The sequence below is a fragment of the Engystomops pustulosus genome, chromosome 9, assembly GCF_040894005.1.
Source record: "Engystomops pustulosus chromosome 9, aEngPut4.maternal, whole genome shotgun sequence".
In the NCBI taxonomy this organism is placed as follows: Eukaryota; Metazoa; Chordata; class Amphibia; order Anura; family Leptodactylidae; genus Engystomops; species Engystomops pustulosus.
Genome location: NC_092419.1, coordinates 28,808,782 through 28,830,605, shown reverse-complemented (window position 1 = coordinate 28,830,605; position 21,824 = coordinate 28,808,782). Strand labels below are relative to the sequence as shown.

General features: G+C 44.5%; 1 protein-coding gene across 2 annotated transcripts; it reads right to left on the bottom strand.

Moving 5' to 3' along the window:
• Positions 1 to 501: 501 nt before the first annotated feature.
• Positions 502 to 4,125, bottom strand: LOC140077142 (uncharacterized). 2 transcript variants are annotated; one of them, XM_072124051.1, is made up of 9 exons: positions 4,041 to 4,125; positions 2,911 to 3,006; positions 2,706 to 2,810; positions 2,492 to 2,569; positions 1,708 to 1,803; positions 1,455 to 1,559; positions 1,212 to 1,292; positions 895 to 1,081; positions 502 to 601 (listed from the first exon to the last, which is right to left on the bottom strand). In XM_072124051.1, exons 1-8 carry the CDS (start codon positions 4,056 to 4,058, stop codon positions 896 to 898), a joined length of 765 nt encoding a protein of 254 aa, XP_071980152.1. In that variant the 5' UTR covers positions 4,059 to 4,125; the 3' UTR covers positions 502 to 601; position 895. The 2 variants fall into 2 exon arrangements, with proteins under 2 accessions (XP_071980152.1, XP_071980153.1); XM_072124052.1 differs by lacking the exon at positions 2,492 to 2,569.
• Between the last annotated feature and the right edge of the window lie 17,699 nt (positions 4,126 to 21,824).

Below are 21,824 nucleotides of genomic sequence, written 5' to 3'. Positions count from 1 at the left end.
ACTGTGTATAACACTCGGGAGACCCCCCCCCTGTACTGTGTATAACACTCGGGAGACCCCCCCTGTACTGTGTATGTATAGAAAAGGCGGACAAGGAGAGACCAGAAAGTGAGTGTTAGTGGAGCCTATCATGGATCCAGTACAGCAGACCATAGTCTCCTGACACTGACATAATCCGTTTAATGGTCAAAAGTCAAAAACCTCAGTAGAAAGGTTTTTGTAGATATTCAGATCTTCAGTCATAGACGTCCAGCTCTGACACCCGGGGCGGGAGGACACGTCTATTGGCCTAATGAAAGAACAAAGATATATCACTTCATACATTCCTCATCAAGTGGCTGCTACATGTCTACAAGACTGGGGCCATCCTGGAGTGATCCATATCTAAGTGTCCGGAGCAGTGATGAGACCACATGGACATCGGCCTAGATGGGAATATCTTATGGACATTGCTCACTAGTATAGAAGTGATAGGTTTCCATCTATGTGGCAGAGTATAGACTATCAGGACTTACAGGTTCGGTAGGTCAAAGGTCGTCTAGAAGATCTTCTGATCCTTGGGGATGAAGTGCAGAGCAGTCAGGAAGTCCACGAATGAAAGCTGCAAAAAAAAAAATCTCTGGATTATCTTCATTGGAAAGTCTCACATTAGGTCATATAATCCAACGCAAAAGCCAAAAATCAGTCGGTGTATGTTGTAAATATATTTTTTGAGCTCCCATAAAGCACTTTTCCAAACTAAGAGGAAAACAGCAGTAGCATCACCTTAGCTGTAGACGTGTAATAGTAAAATAGTGTGTGATACGGGACAAGTTCTGAAGACTCCGATCTGCAGAATCTCAGATCTCCCTGATGTTGTCCTTGTCACAATGTACTGATATGCGTTCCACCTACCTCAGAACTCATCCTTATCGACCTGGGTGGAAGCGTCAACCATATAGGGTTTCACCTGGATCACGGTGACTTTTGGCCCATGTGACATCAGGCTGAGCTCTTCTTCTGTTACTTGGCATCCGAAGTTTTTTGTGTCGGGTCTGCTGGGAGCTGGCGTGAAAGGAGTCACCATCACTGATTCCCGGCTCTACAGAGGAAAGATAAGAGAAAGCTGATGATGTGTGTATCACGAGTCCAGTCATCTGTGAATGAGACCCTGAGATACACGACATGTATCACCAGGCTGAGATACATGTCCTAGACTGAGATCTCCTCACCATGCAGAAGAGGCTCCTTAGTCTCTTTCTCCATCTTGATGCAGATGATCTTCTCTTCTCCCCAGAGGTTTCTGGTTCATCCTGTTGAGAATTTGGATACACAGAAATTTACAGTGATAGAAAGCAAATGAATCGTCCATTCAGCTATAAACATGGGTCCAGACTTACTATGGAAAAGCACCGAAAATTGTACACACAGCGGACACCACACACTAAATGACTATATAGTAATGGCCTCCTTACCGATCTCACAATCCAGCAGGGGGGCTCAGGTGACTCCGGCATCAGCTCTCCTGGTCCATCATCAGTAGCAGTGGCAAAATTATACAAGGCAGGAGAAGGACCTGGCTGTGGGACATAAAAATAGAAACATTACTTTCAGATCAATGACATCTTATTGATAAGATGTCATGGAGGAGGTGAACCCCAGATAACCCCAATATCACATGTTATGTATAATGTGGTGATGGCTGATGACGTCTCTAGAATTATTTACCCCGTCCTCGTATGAATTAATCCAAGTGTGTTCAGCCTCCGGCTCCAGTGCCCTGCGGGTCAGAACTTGGACATGGGTGCGCCCAGTAAGATTATCCTATAGGGGAGAGAGAAGAACAGAATTTCGGGTTCAGTGAAATTATTTGTGGTTCCACATGATGGAGACGTCTCCAGAAGGAATCATGCAAAGTAACCATAGACCTTCAGGAGCGGAGATGGTGGAGACCACTAGTGGAGTATAGGAGGACATTGGTGGAAACCAATAAACCAGGATCAATTCCTCATACACATATGTGTTATCCATGGCCTCCTTCCTTCTAAAATCAACCTTTATAATTCTGCTGATGAGCCAGAAGCGATCTGGGGGGGTATTACCAGTGTCCCTCTGTGCTGTAACTTCACAGACCATTACCCAGTCTCCTTCCCAGGAGGGAAGTACTGGGGGAGAAGGAGGTGGGGAAGACAGTGTTATAGTCTGTGAAGCTGCAGCACAGAGAGTCTCTGGTAACAACCCCAAGAGTTCTATAGGCTCATTGGCATAATTTTAAAAGTTGAATTTAGAAGGAAGGAGACCATAGATAACAAATATAAGAAGATTACCACAGTCACGGTGCCTGGATCTAAGAAACGTACAGCGGACACCAGATGTAACTATTACATCTAAATTTGTAAATCATGTACTTGATAACACGCTCTAGTTTATCTTGCGTCTATTAGAGAATATTAGTAAATCTGCCCCATTGTCTATAAGTTGTGTGTGGATCATAGAGGAGAAGAGACATTACCGTGATGATGCAGTCCAAGTCCAGCGGCGTTTTTCCTGTACTACACTCAGGATGCGCATCCAGTGGTAGGAAACTCTCCTGTCAATACATATTAATTGTCAAATTCGAATCATTTTCCCTCAATTCATCATGACCTCCATCATCATCATCAATAGCATCAGCAGCAGTTATGGGACATGGTGAGTCCATGACTATATAGTAATGGCCTCCTTACCGATCTAACAATCCAGCAGGGGGGCTCAGGTGACTCCGGCATCAGCTCTCCTGGTCCATCCTGTGCAGCAGCAGCCAAATCATAAAAGGCAGGAGAAGGACCTAGCTGTGGGACATAAAAATAGAAACATTACTTTCAGATCAATAACATATCACATGTTATGTATAATGTGGTGATGGCTGATGACGTCTCTAGAATTATTTACCCCGTCGTTGTAGGATTTGATCCATGTGCGCTTAGCCTCCGGCTCCAGTGCCCTGCGGGACAGGACTTGGACTCGGGTGCGCCCAGTAAGTTTATCCTATGGGGAGAGAGAAGAACAGAATTTTGGGTCAGTGATATTATTTGTGGTTCCACATGATGGAGACGTCTCCAGAAGGAATCATGCAAAGTAACCATAGACCTTCAGGAGCGGAGATGGTGGAGACCACTAGTGGAGTATAGGAGGACATTGGTGGAAAGAGACATTGATATAACCAGAAATGAGTAAAGATGTAGTAGACGGCTCTAGAACATCTTCAATATCACATAGTCTATCTCTCAGAGCATTATGGGTAATACCAGGCTGTATACAGCAGTGATAGAGAAAGTAAATGGAGAAAGATTCTATTGCTATGGTAACCAGTACACACATCCGCCATCTTTCTTTTAGAGTAAATTATACAATTTTTGCAATTTCTTTACATAAAGTTTATAATTTTAAACTGTTATCAGCAAGAGGAGTGTAAGAATGAGTCTGGGGGTGACATATTATAACTAGTGCACAGTAGATACAGGGTTTATATCTTCCCCTCACCCTCCCAGACACCTCAATGTCACCCTAATGACAGATCTAGGACCTCAGTATAACCAGGAATGGGTGGAGGGGACATCAGGACCTGGATATGATGTCACCATGTTTTATAATATGTCCTTTAGGGACAGGGGTCAGGGGGGTAAATCTTCTTCCTGCTCCTCTGGACACACAGCGCTATCAATAATGCCCCAAATGTAGAACAGGAACCAAAAAATGGGAGCAGATATTCCCCAGGATCCGTGTCGGACTGTCCCACCAGAGGATCAGAGGATCCTCCGGTGGGTCAGGCTCCAACCTTATACTGGATTACAAAGATACAGCGGAAGATAACTAAATTTGGATGCTGGAAGGGTCTTTTATTTAGTTGAATGTGAAGAGGGTCCTCCAGAATAATGTTATCTGGTGGACCCAAGGAGCCCCAGTACGACACCGCTCAGGATTCCCCTTATCTACATTACAATCCGACCGTCTATTTCCTGATGTCTAAATTTCACCACTAACAATAATCCTGATATCGTCAGTAAATAAAGTCTACTTACAAAAAATCTTTCCATCATTCGTCAGTAAAACAGCAAAAAATCTCCTCTTCACTCTCCACTCCTCAACTATACAACCCTCAGAGAATTATGGGTACAGAGCGGGAGTTATATAGCAGTGATGACATCACAGCGGGCATGACATCATGTTTAGAACGGGGAGAATGGGGAGGATTCTGATTCCATGGCAACCCAGTACAGGGAGCGGCCGTCTTTTATAATAAATGATGGAGACATGATAAATGTATATTAAATATGGCGAATTTAACTCTTTTGACTCTCTTCTATTCCGGGAGTTACTCATATATCAGTATATCAACTTCTGATAGGACAGCCAAAAATATTTCGGCCTAAACCCAAAGACATTTGTATAATAGTGTCTAGGTGGTGACTTCATACCTGCCATATACATCCAGAGGTCCAAATTAGCCCAACATATGCCAAAACTATGTCCCATTGTTATACATAAGGGAGTTATACATGAGCTGTTTGTAGTAGTGTTACCCATATTAACCAATCACAGCGCTGCTTTCATTTTATTAGCTGCTCTGTATGAATGAAAGCTGAGCTGTGATTGGCTGCTACAGTTATATTACATGGCTATATAGATAGATATCACCGGGAGACTCTATGTATAGTAAGATCTCAGCTTCACATTCACCAGCTCTGACAAGGAGAGACAGCGATGAACATGGGAAAAAATTCAGTTATAAAATGTGCTAAATTTAGATAACTGAATTGTTGATTTGTTACAAAAAATTGGCGCCATTTTACTATAAAATACATTTTTCTGATCTTTTTTTTTTAAGACCCTGTCCACTTGTCTAGTTGCTGTTCAGATTTGACATATGGCGAAAGGAGTTGCAGTTTTTTATGCTAATTTGTGACACATAAGATTTTAGGACTTTTTGGTTCAATTCATAGAAAAACTGAATTAATTAGTGAGATCCTAATATTAAATCTGCCATCAAATTCCATCCCGATAAACCAGGATCAATTACTCATACACACATGTGTTATCCATGGCCTCCTTCCTTCTAAAATCAACCTTTATAATTCTGCTGATGAGCCAGAAGCAATCTAGGGGGGTATTACCAGTGTCCCTCTGTGCTGTAACTCCACAGACCGTTACCCAGTGTCCTCCCCAGGAGGGAAGTGCTGGGGGAGAAGGAGGTGGGGAAGACAGTGTAATAGTCTGTGAGGCTGCAGCACAGAGAGTCTCTGGTAACAACCCCAGGAGTCCTATAGGCTCATTAGCATAATTGTTAAAGTTGAATTTAGAAGGAAGGAGGCCATAGATAATAAATATAAGAATATTACCACAGTCACGGTGCCTGGATCTAAGAATAAGAGCCCCTCATGCTTGATTGCGATGGTAGATTTCCTTTAAGGTCACCCATGGCCAATGACCTGTACATTATAGATTTCTTACTGGGACCTGGCAGCTTTAAGTTCCTTCTCTGCGGTCACCTATGGTATTTAGGTTTTCCACTATAGGAGAAGTCACAAGCTCAGATGTAATCCCTATAGTGATCCTAAATGTCGGCATCTAAATGACTAATAGAGAATCTTTCTTGGTTGAAGAAAAGATTGTGAAACCTCCATCTGTATTACATCATGTGTAAGATCCATATTATCACCAGGCGACGGTCACTGGACGATGGTTGTAGGATTTCCCATACAGACCTGTCATGTCCTCCTCACACCTGTGACGTCCTGACATCTCTGTGACTAATGGCCAAAATATCCGTCAGATCTGTAATAGATATAATACTGTAATGAGAGGGAGGGGGGAGAAGAGGGGACGTCATCATTCCTATACACATACATATAACCCTCCAGTGATCTGCCATATCCAATCAGGCGATCAGCAGAGCAGCAATTTTTGGGCTAATATTTTATCCAAGAATTATTACAGCTACCCCCGTATTGCTCTTAGAGGGTCCCATAGGTCCTATTAGGCCTAATGCACACGTGCAGTGGTCATGATCTGGATGCCCAATTTGGGGCCAGATATCGCCCACCATTGAGGTCTATTACTCCAGGTCACGGTGTGTTGAGTAGATCATCTCTCACGGCACTGTGACTGGGCTGGGTAGCTTCCTCTCTATGGAGGACTCACCCCTCCCACCTCCAACCAACCCAAAACATCCCCTGGTGTGCAGCCCATGACTAGTCCATGGCTGAGTTCTGGACACAGGAAACAACCATATATCTCTTAGCTTAACCACCCGCCTAACTAATAAAACACAAAGACAAATTTCTTGTTGGAAAGGTGAATGGTCACAGCTTTAGTAATGTTCTTGAAATACAATCTGAAAGATAAAAACTTTTATTAAGACATAACATTATTTTATAAAACAATTTATTTCTCTGATAGCAGAGCTCTTGGCAACAACCGCAAATTATCATGTCATTCTTGATTGTAACAACCTCACCGATAAAACCAGTCTCCATATAACCAAAATTGCACGCTCAGCGCACGAAGACCACACCCCCAGCTCCACTCGCCGCCAACCTCCTGGCTGAGTGGCGAATGAAGATGTGGCCCTAGACCAACCATTGGAGACAGTAAATAACACCTTCCTCCCGGGTTAAACCCCGGGTAAAACATATCTTGTTTTAATCAAAACCACCATCTTTTGAATTATAGTGGCTACATAGTATAACCACAGTTTTACCTTCAAACTGGCTGTTGCCAAGAGCCCGCCAGGCATGGCGACATTGACCCCCTCAATTCGCCCTGCTCCCCACACAATCGAACACAAAATTCAGCCCCTTCAGCCAAACCAAAATTAAAAACGTCAAGGCCCATGTCTGTTAAATGCACACCATCAGGGCCCGTATAACACTTGTCCTCATCCAATAGAGAATGTCTCACAACCAGACCACCATTCAACCGCACCATTTTCGCCACACTCTTGTTGATTTTGATTCGACGACAGTTCAGCGCAGACACCGACACAGCATTACGCCAGCTCTCCCTCCTGATTATGTCAGACCATGCAATCAACATTCTCGGATGACTATCCCACAGACACAATGGGGCAGATTTACTTACCCGGTCCATTCGCGATCCAGCGGCGCGTTCTCTGCGGTGGATTCGGGTCCGCCGGGATTCATTAAGGCAGTTCCTCCGACGTCCACCAGGTGGCGCTGCTGTGCTGAAGTTCCCCGGAACGCACTGGAGTACACCGAGCCGGGCTGAGTGAAGGTAAGTGCAAGCTCCGCGACACATTCTTTTTTTTTAAATGAATGATATGAGATAGATAGATAGATAGATAGATATGAGATAGATTTACATAGATTATAGTGTAATAAGTCACCTGTAAGGGAACCTCCTCCTGGCCATGTTGTTCATAGACAAAACGCTAGCCGCGTCCTACAGACGCTAGTGCACATGTCAGTAAGAGGTAGTGGCGTGCAGATCCTCTATTGCGTATGTCACACATGCGCATTAGTACAACTCGCTACTGATGCCGCCATCTTAAGTAAAATGGGGCAGATTTACTTACCCAGTCCGTTCGAGATCCAGCGGCGCGTTCTCTGCGGTGGATTCGGGTCCGGCCGGGATTCACTAAGGTAGTTCCTCCGTCGTCCACCAGGGGGCGCTGCTGCGCTGAAAAGCATCGTTCCGCACTGGAATTCACCGGGCCGGACCAAGTGAAGGTAAGCGCGTCCCAAGAGACACTTTTTTTGTTTTAACTGTGGCGGTTTTTCCGAATTCGTTGGGTTTTCGCTCGGCCACGCCCCCCGATTTCCGTTGCGTGCATGCCAGCACCGATGTGCCAAAATCCGATCGCGTGAGCCAAAATCCCAGGGCAATACAGGGAAAATCGTCGCAAATCGGAAATATTCGAGTAACACGTCGGGAAAACGCGAATCGGGCCCTTAGTAAATGACCCCCATAAAGTAGCAACGTCCAATCTGTATATTATATAGCAGAACCTATGGCGACCTTTCTGTGGGCACCCAGGCCATCACCAGAGCACTCCAGATATCTTCCTGCAGTCAAAGACAGCACAGAACTTGCTGTCTACAGAGCTATTTTAAAGTGACAGCGCTATCTGGGACTACTGGAGGAGTGGGAAGGTGTGGACAGACCTGGATCATCATTGTAGACCGACAATTCTTCCTGGTAATGGACTCAGGAGGTAAGCTACAATGATCATCGAAATTCTCCGCTTTATTGGTGTCCTCAGGGTGCTGATATAAATGGAAGCTGTGACAGAGCAGGGCACTTTGCGATAAATAAGTGGGACTTGGTTGTAGTTTGGGCACTCAATTTCTAAAAGGTTTGCCATCACTGTTATATATACTGCTAAATATATACGCTGCAACGTCCTAATCACAGTCTAAGTGGTGGTCGGTCCAGTCTCCATCCACCAAGAGAAGTAGTCAATATGCGATCATAGTCATTATGGATCTGCAACACCAATAACCTCGGCATGAGTTAATCAGGAGACAAAATTATCATAAATAAACCTTTTATTAAACTATGCAAATAACAAACATTTTTTAGCAGAGGAGCCATAGGAGGAGTCCACAGACGGTGTCCAGCAATATTGTGTACGTGACAAAGTGCGATGGTGAGAAAGTGATCTATAGAAAAAAAGAAAATTACGGTTAGTATCATATGTAAAATCACAAAAACCGACATAGAAGATTATTTTTGTCAAGGAATTGGAGTAGTAAAAGAGGCAAACCAGTATTCAAAAAATTCTGCTTATTTTGAAAACAACGTTTAACCCATTGGGTTTCAATGTATTTAACTTATAGATCCACTCTAATTCTCATTTTTTCAAAAGTTTCATCCTATCCCCTCCTCTCCTAAGGGGCGGCATTCTGTCTATGAGGCGAAACCTCAATTGTCCCTCTCTATGTTTGCAGTCAGAAAAATGTTTAGGAACCGGGAGATTCTTTCTGCCAGCCCTAATAGTGTACCTATGTTGATTAATCCGGGTCTTGAAATCGAGGGTCGTCTCACCAATATACCATAGATTACATGGGCACTGCAACAGATAAATGATGTGATCCGAATTACACGTAAGATAGCGCTTCATTTCATACGTGGTGTTAGTTATTGGGTGTGTGAATTTTTCTCCCTTTAGCATCATAGTGCAGTTTACACATTGCCTGCAGGGAAAGCCGCCTTTCTTTTGAGGGGCCAGAAAAGTCTGCCTTTCTTTCTTTTTTGGACCCACATCAGCCCTAAGTAACTTGTCTCTCAGACTCGGCGTGCGTCTGTAAGATAGAAGGGGTGGGACGCATCAGCAAGGATATGCCAATTCTTATGGATAATCTTTCCTATGTCACCACTTATCTCAGTATAAGTGGATACAAAGGGCATGCGGTTTTGTTTGGTTTGTTTTGTTTTGGGTTGTAGGAGATTCTTTCTCTCCATACCCAGAACTCCGTTTCTGTGTTCGGCTATAAGGGAAGCGGGGTAACCCCTGTCTCTAAATTTAGTGGACAATTCATCAAAGTTTTTTGAAGAAAAGAGTCATTCGAGGTGGTCCGACGTGCCCACAAGAATTGGCTATAGGGTAATGATCTCAACATTTTTTGGGGGGTGATTACTCTTGAAATAAAGTAGATTGTTTTTGTCTGTTGGTTTGACAAACAAATCGGTTTGTAGTTCACCATTTTTTAGCAAAATTTGTACATCGAAGAACTGCACTGACTCTTTCGACCAGACCAGAGTAAATTGGACATTTTTGTCAACATCATTGAGAAACCTTTGAAAAGAAAATAATTCATCCGAACATTCAACCAGCGCTGTGAATAAGACCCTCTGCGGCCGCTGTCAGCACAGCGCTGCATCGCATAGAGCCGGCAGCGATTGCACAATACATGCACTGCTGCCGGCGAGTCTTACAGGCCCCTGACTGACAGGGGTGTGGAGGGGGTGTATCGGACGGCCCCCTCATGAATACGGCCGACTGCTAGGAGACTTGTACTTATTTGATAAGAGGTCAGATCATTTAAAACTAAGTATAAAAACACTAATTTTAATAATAATTCAATAAATATAAAGGGGCTGGGGACAGGATGAGGAGGAGCTAATTTGTTGAGAGTTTTTTTCCCGGGTGACTAATATTAGGGTTTTTTTTCTCATTTCTCGCTCTCCACCTTCAAAAATCCATAACTTTTTCATTTTTACGTGTACAGACCTGTGCGAGGGCTTATTTTGTGTGTAACAAATTTTACTTTCCCGTAATGTTATTTATTTTTACATGCCGTGTACTGCGAAGCTGAAAAAAAATTCCAAATGTGGAAAAATTGAAAAAAAAAACTTGCATGTGCGTCACGTTCTTGTGGGCTCAGTTTTTACAACTTTGACTGTGCACTCAAAATAACACTTCAACTTTATTCTTTGGTTTGGTGCGATCGCGGTGATACCATATTTATGTAGGTTTTATTGTGTTTTAATACATTTTCAAAAATTAAACGAATGTGTACAAAAAAAAAAAAAAAATTTTGCCATGTTCTGAAGCTAATAACTTTTTCATACTTTGGCGCACGGAGCTGTGTGAGGTGTCATTTTTTGCGAAATGAGCCGACGTTTGCATTGCTACCATTTTGAGGTCTGTGCGACATTTTGATAATTTTTATTACATTTTTTATGTGATTTAAAAAGGTGTAAAAGTCGCATTTCGGACATTTGGGCGCCATTTTACTGTTTATTATGTTTTATATCAGTTCTAGCGAAAGGGGGGTGATTTGAATTTTTAATATTTTATTCATTTTTTTATTTTTTAAACTTTTTTTAAACTTTTTTTTTTCACTAATTCTTAGACCATCTAGGGTACACTAACCCTAGATGGTCAGATTGCTCCTACCGTATACTGCAATAATTCTGTATTGCAATATATGGCATTTTTGCAGCTCATTCATTACAATGAGCCACTGGCTCATGATAGACAATAGTTCTTAAGTTGAATTTGTATGTAAGTTGAGATTGTATATTTTATAATATATTTTGTAGATCCAGACAAAAAGAATTTTTGCCCCAGTGACAATTGGAGTTTAATCATTTTTTGCTGTAATAGGACCAAGGATAATCAATAAAGCTTCATTACAGACACCTTACAGCTGATCATTGCAGCCTGGGACTATAGTAACATCCAGAGAGCTTCACCAGAGGCCAGGAGGGGTCTGTCTGTAACTATGGGTTGTCTGTAAGTCGGGTGTCCTTAAGTAGGGGACCGCCTGTATATGAAATGGGTCGGAGGGTTTGGTGTCCCTTGTTCTTCAGATTCATTTGGGATCTTAGTCACTATGTACACAATGTACACAATGGGGGTCATTTACTAAGGGCGCGATTTGCGTTTTCCCGACGTGTTACCCGAATATTTCCGATTTGCGGCGATTTTTCCTGAATTGCCTGGGGATTGTGGCGCATCAGCACCGGCATGCACATGACGGAAATCGGAGGGCGTGGCCGAACGAAAACCTGACGGATTCGGAGAAACCGCAGCATTTAAAAAAATACAAGTGTCGCGGGACACAAGCTTACCTTCACCAGGAATAGGATCGTGAACTCCGGCAGACCTCGGTGGACTTCAGCGCAGCAGCGACACCTGGTGGACGTCGGAGGAACTGCCTTAGTGAATTGCCGGAAGACCCGAATCCACCGCAGAGAGCGCACCGCTGGATCGCGAATGGACCGGGTAAGTAAATCTGCCCCATTGTGTTAATAGGGATCTAAGTGGGGGTGCAGGTTCTGTGGGCAATGTAATCTACTTCACCTTGGTCAATCAACACCAGTTCCCAATGATCTTTGTTAAAGGAAATCTACCATCACAATCCATCATGATAAACCAGGGACACCTACCCATAGATCCCGGCACAGTAACTGCAGTTATCTTCTTATATTTGTTATCCATGGCCTCCTTACTTGTAAAATCAACTTTTACAATTATGCTAATGAGCCCAAGGTGCTACCCTAACTCTCTGTGATCTAGCTTTACAAACTGTTACACTGTCTCACTGAGAATTCAGCAGGAAGTGTTTCATGCACAAGTGCTGAGAGAGCAGGGGGGGGGGGGTGTAACATCCTGTAAAGTCAGATCACAGAGGGGCTAGGGTAGCCCTTCAGCCTCATTAGCATAATGTTACAAGTTGATTTTAGGAGGCAAAAGATCATGGATAATAAATATCAGAATGGTAGAAGCAACAGTTTTGATTGTAGTTTCCCTTTAATGAGCCCCTACTAGTGGTGTCATTAATAGTCAACTACTTTATGAACTTATACAGTTTAACACTGAACCTCTGGACCAGCTCTGGGAGCGGAGATGTGGGCAGGGGTTAAAACTTTGACATCTGCCCTCCCCTTGTTATGCTAAAAAACCGTGACTGTCCCGCTGAAAGCGAGACGGTTGGGAGGTATGCTTTTAGTGCAGTTTCCCACATTCTTAGTAAATGTGCCCCAATATTGTCATAAACAGATGAATAAATTTGCCTCCAAGTATGTACCTTGAGCCTCGCACACGTGGATGTGGCACTGGTATAAATCAGACAATCCAGCATCAAACACCAGGTTGTACTGGAAGACAGAAATGGAGCGTATTGGGACACATTTACTAAGAATGTGGGAAACTTCACTAAAAGTGCTCTGCCTGTGTATAATGCTGGGAGCACCAGAGTCATTAATAATGTGCGCCGGAAATCATGAGTCTGGTGCTTCCCTGCACTGGCCTGACAGAGTTTAGCGACTTTTTTGTGGTGCACCTTTAACCTAGGGCGTGCAACAGACTTTGCATGTTAAATGAGGCACACGGTTGGACTGAGCAGCGGAACGCACCTTTATTTGTGTTGCATGATGTCTAGTGCAGCCGCGCCACAAAACAGATGCGTGCGCCACATTTGTGGTGCAGATACTTCTTAAATACCTGTGCAAGCAGTTTACACCTAAGGCTGGTGCCACATGCACCGCTTTGTCTGAGTTTGAAAACGCAGACAAAGCCGTGCCCACCGGGACGGGCCACGTCCCGATGACATCAGCGTTTCTATGGAAATGTCTGCGATCGGGAACGAGCCGCAGGTGTTTTGAATTTTAATTTTAATTTAATTTGCATTTTCAAAGGCAGACAAAGCGGTGCTTGTGGCACCAGCCTTAAAGAATGTGCAAAGTCTGTCAGAAAACTGGCGCAAAGCCCTTAGTTAATGGGGCTTTTCTGACATTTTCAGGTTTTGCAAATTTATCGCAAGATCAAGCACTTACATGCACTGGGAAGAAGAAGGTGAACTCCGTGGGACCGGAGCAGGGAAGGCCCCGGAAGAAGCCGAAGTTGGTGAAACCCAGGGTGGGGCGAGCATGTGAGACTGGCGTCCCTGTGATCATTTTATATGCACATTTTAATACTGCTTTTATTAGTATAATTATTTAAAAATAAATTCCTATTTTAAGAACATACTGCGCTATTTTTTCCTAGCGATCTACTGTGCTGAATGGTGGATTTGGGGGAAGAAAACGCATTAAGGATGTACAGAATAGTGGTCTATTCTTGTTGGAGTGTTTCTTATGTGACGGACTAGTAAATTACATCATGGAAAGTTAAAACTCGTGGAACATTACAAAGAGACACAGTCCACACATATGGAGCTCCGGTTAGAGTATAAAAAGGTTTTTTATTTCATTTTTCTGTACCTATAAAAAGACCAGAGTGGTCTATGAAGGTTATCTATTCTCCGGTAGGTGTCAGTACATGTTTTGTTGACCCAATTGTGCACTAATCTCTTTTTTCCTGTTGGTGTCGCTACAGACTATACAAACACAAATCTCATCCACATGTATGAAAGCTTCTGCTGCTGTTCCAAGAGGCTAAACTACCAAGGAAATGTAAATGTCTATAAACTGTATACCAAATAATCAACATGGGTGCAAAGTAACATGAAGCTAGATTCATTTGGGGCTATTAAACTAATGAAGCTGTCACTGTATCTGCCACTGCTACAGTCCCTGAAACTAGAATAGACTGTAAGGCCCGTTCTACACTTGCAAGTGTGATGCGATGAACTCGCATCACACTCGCAACGCATGCTGCCGGGAACGCACGGCCCGAATGCTGCACCGCGGGAGTGAACTCAGCATGTCAGTTCACTCCCGCGGTGCACCGTTCGGGCCGTGCGTTCCCGGCAGCATGCGTTGCGAGTGTGATGCGAGTTCATCGCATCACACTAGCAAGTGTGGAACGGGCCTAATACAGAAATCCTAATGCCGATCCCTAATTAACCCCTTAAGGACGCAGGGTTTTTTCGCTCATTTCTAGCTCTCCACCTTCAAAAATCGCAAACTTTTTAATTTTTCTGTGTACAGAGCTGTGTGAGGGCTTATTTTGTGCGTAACAAATATTTACTTTTCCATGATGTTATTTATTATTCCATGTCGTGTACTGGGAAGTAGGAAAAAAATTCCAAATGTGGAAAACTTGAAAAAAAATACGCATGTGCGTTCTTGTGGGCTCAGCTTTTACGACTTTTACTCTGCGCTCCAAATAACATGTCTACTTTATTCTTTGGTTCGGTACGATCGCGGTGATACCAAATTCATACAGGTTTTGTTGCGTTTTAATACATTTTCAAAAATTAAACGAATGTGTACGAAAATGGAAAAAATTTTTCGCCATCTTCTGATGCTAATAACATTTTCATACTTTGGTGCATGGAGCTGGGGAGGGGTCATTTTTTGCAAAATGAGCCGACGTTTTCATTGCTACGATTTTGAGGTTTGTGCGACATTTTGATCACTTTTCATTACATTTTTTATGTCATGTAGAAAGGTGTAAAATTTGCATTTCGGACATTTGGGCGCCATTTCCGGTCTCGGAGGTCACCGCCGTCAATAACCGTTTTTTATATTTTGATAGATTTTGGGACGCGGTGATACCTATTGTGGGAATGGGGGGTGATTTGAACTTTTAATATTTTATTAATTTTTTACATTTTTTATTTTTTTTTTCTTCACTATTACTTAGACCATCTAGGGTACATTAACCCTAGATGGTCTGATCGTTCCTACCATATACTGCAATACTACTGTATCGCAGTATATGGAGTTTTTGCAGGTCATTCATTACAATGAGCCACTGTCTCATTGTAACGAATGTGCAGAAGCCATTAAGCCTCGGGTCAAACGAAGACCCAAGGCTGTCATGGCAACCAATCGCCGCCCCCTGATGTTTTAGGCAAAACCACCAGAATTGTGGTGCAAGTGCGTTAATACATCCCCCCCCCCCCCCATAGTCCTACGTTGCACCGACTATTAGTTGGCTTATTTAACGCCGGAAAACTGGGACAAAAATCTGTCAGGGCATCATTAATTGTGGCGCTCTGACATTTTGGTGCTAATCCACGCCCTATTTTCATAGGACATGGCCTGTTTGCCACTAGTCGTACTATGTATGTACCTTGAACCTCACACACGTGAATCTGATAATCTCTGTGTCCTTCTAATTGGGTGCCACTAGTATAAATGGAGCAAAGTTTGAGATGATCCAGCATAAAACACCAGGGTATACTGTAAGACAGACATGCAACATATTGTAATACTCAATGGACTAAGTACTGGATATCAAGCATGACCTATAGGCAATCTACAAATGCCAAATAAGCCACTGAGAGTGATATAATACAGAACACATCATACTATAACGAAATTTTATCATACACTTTAACAAAGGACAATGCACGTGTGCGTTTGAAATCTATTTGATGGTGGGACAGACCCTGTACACAAAAACATAAAGTTGCATTCACACAGCCGTATGCAGGACGTATATATACGGCCGACGTATATAGGTCGGATATACGTCCCCCATTGACGGCAATGGGCGCGGGGTGCCCTACGGGAGCGGTACGGTGCAGCACGTGTGCCTTAAACACTTTTGATTAATCTTCCCAATGGCTCTATGTTTACTACATTATAAGCTTTTTAGTGGCTAATTATTTTATTGTACTTGTAAACAGCAAACGAGCTGAAATTTCCTCAGTTCCATGCTTAGATATCACTGTAGATAAGCTGCGGAAGTGCTTATTAACATTTACAAACTGGAAACCATCTACTATAATACTGCTCCTATGTACAAGAATATAATTACTATAATACTGCTCCTCTTTACAAGAATATAATTACTCCTCCTATGTACAAACCTGTTACTACTAGAATACTGCTCTTGATTACTATAATCAAGGAAGATGATCCAAAACTCGTTCTGAAGTAAAGCAATCTTCTTCATTTCATCACAAATAATTAAATTTGAATACACGTCATATACTTATAGTCACATGTAACAAAACTCACAATAATTCACTCACAATGAAGAATTGCACAACATATTTAGTATATTTGATATATGGACATATAGGGGCACATTTACTTACCCGATCCTCGATCCGGACTGTCCGACGAGGATGAACTCTGCCGCGATTCACTAAGATCGTCCGATATCCTGCACAAGTCGCTTCGCCGTTCAGGTCCCCCGGAGTTCACCTTCTTCTTCCTGGTGCATGTAAGTGCTTGACTTGCGACACAATTTTTAAGTTAAATCACCAAAACCCCTTTTAAATCCCTGTCCCAGCGGCGCAAAATGGAAATCACTGGGATGTCCGACGAAAGTGCGGTCCGCGGGGCCGTTTGTAAATGAGCCCCATTGGCTCACGTCTATCGAAAGTAGTGCAAACTGTACTATGTGCAGTGTCCTTTGTAGTGTGTAGGGGGCAACAGATTCATGAAATGTGTTGCAAGTGCTGCATGGACATGGCGCCTCTGCTCCGACAGAGTGCAGCAATTTTATTTTTGGTGCACCTTTCTCATAGAGTGCGCTACACAATTCTGTTGGACACTGCATGATAAATGTGGCGCACGGTCCGACTGTGCACTGTAACGCCCCTTTATGTGCAGAATTTTGTGTTGCATTGGCCATAGTGCAGCCTTGACACAAATAAATTCATAAATACGCATCAGTAATGCCTTCAAATGGTCACAACCATGGTATCTGGTTTCTTAAAGGGGTTTGCCCATGAAAGAAAGTTCTCAAATTTCAATCCCCTAGTGATGTTTACACATTTTAACATGCTTACTTTACAATGTTACTCAGTTTTATTGCTGTTTTAGCTCCTATAACTCAGTGATGGTCAGTGTAAGATTCCAGAGTGTAGACGGGGAGTCTCTAACCAGACACATTGGGGCACATTTACTTTCCACGTCCCCGAATTCACCAAAAGTGCATTGTCTGATGATAATGCTCCGTGCAGCGATTCATTAAGATCGTGCGCCCAATATCCTGCATGTGTCGCTTCCCCGCTCATATCCGACAGAGTTCACCATCTTTTAAGCGGTGCATGTAAGTGCATTGGCTTGTGAGACAATTTGAAAGTTAAATCCCGCGCTCAGTCCAAATCAGTCGAATCGTCCGGTGGCACACACCCCCGTCCCCCCCCCTCCCCATGTTGCAAACGACGATTCAGACATTTGTGTGCACTTGCATAGGCTGACCGGCAGACTGCTCAATCCAGGATCAAGCAGGCATATGCCGAGGACAGACACAAGGATCTTCATTAGGTCCCCAGCTATCCAGCCGCGGAGATTGTGGGGTGCACTGTGGGGTGCCAGTAGGAGAGAGAGGGAGTCCCCTCCCTCACCAGGTACATAGATCCCATTGACTTTTAGAGTATGGGATAAGCAATAAATCAGTCAGAGGGGCTGGGGCAGGCTTTTTAAAAAAAAAAATAAACGTGTACTCACATCTTCCGTTGCTTCTGATGTCCCACGCCACGGTCTGTCTGACCCCTTCCCCATGTTTGTTTACAGGGGCACAGAAGCTGCGCTCAGGGAGCTTCCGGCCGGCCCGGCCACTCCCATCCTTCATCATATACCAGCAGCTACAATGCAGACATATAGGGACAGATGGGAGTGGCCGGCTTCCTTTGCCGGACAGACGCTTCCTGAGCGCGGCTTCCGTACACATTTATTCTTTTTTAAAAAGCCCGCCCCAGCCTGTCACTAATCTCGGATAACCCCTTTAAGGAAGAGTATTATACCTAATGTGAGATGTCCTTCTCTTAGCCATCTACTGGCCCTATTTTGGTACTGTAACTGCTCAATATTTGCCTGAGAAGGAATGTTACTAATGACAACCAATCAAATTAATTGTTATTATGATATTGCACAGAGGTGCCGGCATGGTGACTGCAGATGAGTGCTAGGCGGTGTTTCGCTAGCCATTCAAATACCTAAGGGATCCAGCTGCCCCTGTGCCAGACAAAGGCTAGGGTGATGTTGCAGATTTGCTGTACATTTGATTACTTTATTGGAGATCCTGGACATGCATAGATGAAGCAGAGCAGGCCACCCGGTCTGCGCATGTCCGGGCACACATTCAGATGGATGCTGACTGTGCAGGCGTGAGAATTCCTGAAGGTGGGTGGGGGACCGCTCCTCTATATCCACGCCCAGGAGCCGAATACCCAGTCACAGCTCCCATGGAATTGAATGTTACAAAATAACATCTTTTTTTTCAGTAAAAAATATATTTTTAATACAAAAAATGTTTGGCAGTGTATGTCCTAATGACATGTTCCCAAATGCCATCTGCCAATTGACTTAATGGGGGAGATTTATCAGAAATGTCTAAGGTAAAACTGTTCTAGTTGCCCATGGAAACCAATCAGAGCTAGTGCAACATCCCCCACCGGGGCCTAGCCCTTGCGGTGAGGCCTGGAGACAGCCGGGGCCCGCGGTACCGGAGTGGCTGGCGGTTGCGGTCTAAGCACGCTATTGTCACGGTGCTTGGTACGGGGGAACCGGAGGGCTGTCCTACAGCCTGGCAGGTCTTCAGCAGGGTGGTGTTGGCAAGAAATGATGAGGGAGAGGCTGCTATAGCAGATCTCCCTGGGGCAACCCCTTAATGTCCCGAGTGTGAGTCTCTGGGTGATGGACAGGGTGCCGGTGATGAAGGCAGCCGTATTAGCAGGGGCCAGACGGAGACAGAAGTTGAAGAAAACAACTTACAGTTCTTTATTTGAACCGCAGGAACCGCAGCAAACGTGCCTTTAACAAGATGGTGGAGTACTGGAGAGGTATTTGGAGGGAGCCACAGGATGTAGGTCACCAGCCTGGATGTAAGAGCAGGCTGGGAGGCAGCTGTGTCCTTAGAGGAGGCTTCAGCTCGGTCCTGGATCTCTTCAGGTATCACCCTTGAAGGTAGGATGATACCCCTTTCCTCACTACACTAGCTCTAGTCTTATCTTCCACTTCAGGCAGGGGCTAGGCTCTTCCTGCACTGCTCCGGTGTGCTAGAGACTCTGAGCTGCTGCTCAGCTAACTACTCTCTGCTTGCGTCCTGCAGACCCAGAGGGCCTGACTAGGACCGGTCTCTTCTCCCTTCTGGGAGAGACTGCTCTCCTCTCTCTCCTGAGAGAGACTTCTCTCACAACTCCAATTACCTCTCAGTTCACAGAGACAGGATGTAACACAGATATTGATTGACATTATTACATCACAGATTAACATCTGCCTTGCCAGGCAGGATTAACCACTGCAATTTCCCCTTTGTGATGTGGTGACATTGTTATGGGGCTTATTCGCAAGCACCCACTCGCCATTGCATCGGCGAGGGTGTTGCATACCCCGGGGGCAATTGAAAGAGCCGCCCTCGGCTCGACTACAGATGGTTTGGGGCACAGAGGGGGCTAAGGGCACTTCTAGGAAGTGCAGGCTATGTGAGGTGTAGGGACAAACCGCCCATGGTCCTGGAGACAGGCACCTGGGTTGGTGTCGGACTAAGACAAAAATATGTAAGAGCTGTATGACAGTTGGTCGCTGACGCCATTAAACCGAACTGTACAGTAGGAAAGGTGTGGTGTCATGTCCTGTAATCCACTCCTTGCACCAAGGCCTGTATATTTGTTTGATCAACGCTTCTTCCCTGGCGGCAATTATATGGTGTCTATCTGCATTGCGTTAGCATATGCGACACAAGTACCTCCTGACTGGCATCCTTACCCATGTATGGGTGGCATCCAGGTGCTATCTGTGTAACACCCCCGGTCCCCTAAAGACCCGCAGTTTACGGACTACCCCCACATGCAAACCTCAGTTTGAGGGATCAGGTAGCGGTCAGTGTTTTACATAAAAGACGGTCCGACACAGCCACACTACAACCTGAAAAGCCTATGAAAGAGTTAATGCAGACTACTGGCATATCTTCTGACAGTGTGCAAACAGGTTAGCAAAATCACATTGGCTTAGCAGCCCAATGGGTACACATCTTATAACATAACGTTACATAGGTAGGCTACTCAGGGTAGCAGAATAGAATGTCTCTTTACCTGAAAAGGAAAAGGCATAAAAAGGTGCAAGCATAATGTCCATACCTAAAAAGGAAGGCATTAAGTGCAATATAATAGTCAATAGCAATAGCAACTTTTCCTTGGAATTGGCCAAAAGTCTCACAGAAGGTCTTTAATGACAAAGTCCATCTTCTGGGTACAGCCCTTGATGTGGGGAAAAGTGCAATAGAAGAAGCAAAGGGTCTCCTCTATGTGTAGAGGGACAGAGTCCTTTGAAGAAATCTCTGCTGTGGCAGAGGAAGGGGTGCTATCATAGCACATGACAGTGTATAATCTCTTGACTGAGATAAATAAGGGTAAGAGTCTCAGGACAGTCTCTGGCTCTTTAGGGAAAATGGAGATAAATACAATATGTACATAGTACAGTACCTGAAGTGGGCTACAGCCCTTCAGGGGTTACTCTGCATCTTCTTCGGTGGTAAGTACTTCGGTGTCAGAAAAACGTACTTGCCTCCTGCTTCTGCGTGTCACCAGCTGGTACTCCTGCAGGTACGCAGGAGCTTTACCTTTTGTCTCCCTTTGAGACCTTCGAAGTTCCGGCCTGGAGAAGATAACAACCTCCTCATCGTCCTCCTCTGAGTCAAGCGCTGGAGTCGGAGTCTCAGCTGCCTCTGATGCTTCAGGGGTTGCAGACACTGGAGCCGGATCATCCTCCACAGGCAGCAGTATTGGAGACTGCGGTGGGGATGATGGTCTCTCCGAGGTACCTCTTACTGGAGTGGAAACAAAACAGAATTGAGGCACAGTCACAAGCTCCAAGAAACTGGGGGTAGGCGAACACAAGGAGGTCTGTAAGTCGGGGGTCGAAGTGAGAGGTGTGGACATAGGGGCAAAAGGACGAAGACATCTCTTCAGCCGGTTCCTATGTACCCGGAGTGGTGGACGGTCTCCTCTTGAAATCTCGTAGACTTCAGGGGAGAGACTGTCCCTAACTAGGTATGGCTCACGCTCCCAACGCCCATCTAGCTTACTGGTAGGAGGGTTGTTGCGCAGCCACACTCGATCTCCTGGGGCAAAAGGCTCAGCACAGGCATTACGATCGAAGTCCCTTTTTTGTTTCTCTCGGGCCTCTTCCAACCGCAGATCCACAACTTCTCTGGCATCCGCCAGGCGCCTCTGGTGTTCGTGAACCCAGTCAGTCTGAGGGAGTAAAGACTGGGAATCAGGGGACTCCATGTCCCAGGTCATATCAGCAGGGAGATGGCCGTGTCTCCCGAACATCAGATAATACGGGGTGTATCCTGTGGAGCAATGAGTGGTATTGTTGTACAGGTACACTAATTCGGGCAACAGTTTTGGCCAGTCAGCCCTTTTTGCAGGGGTCAGAGTCCTCAGCATGTTGATTAGAGTCTGATTCATCTTTTCACAAAGCCCGTTGCCTTGGGGATGATAGGCTGTGGTCCTCAGCTTCTTGCAGCCATATAGAGTACACAG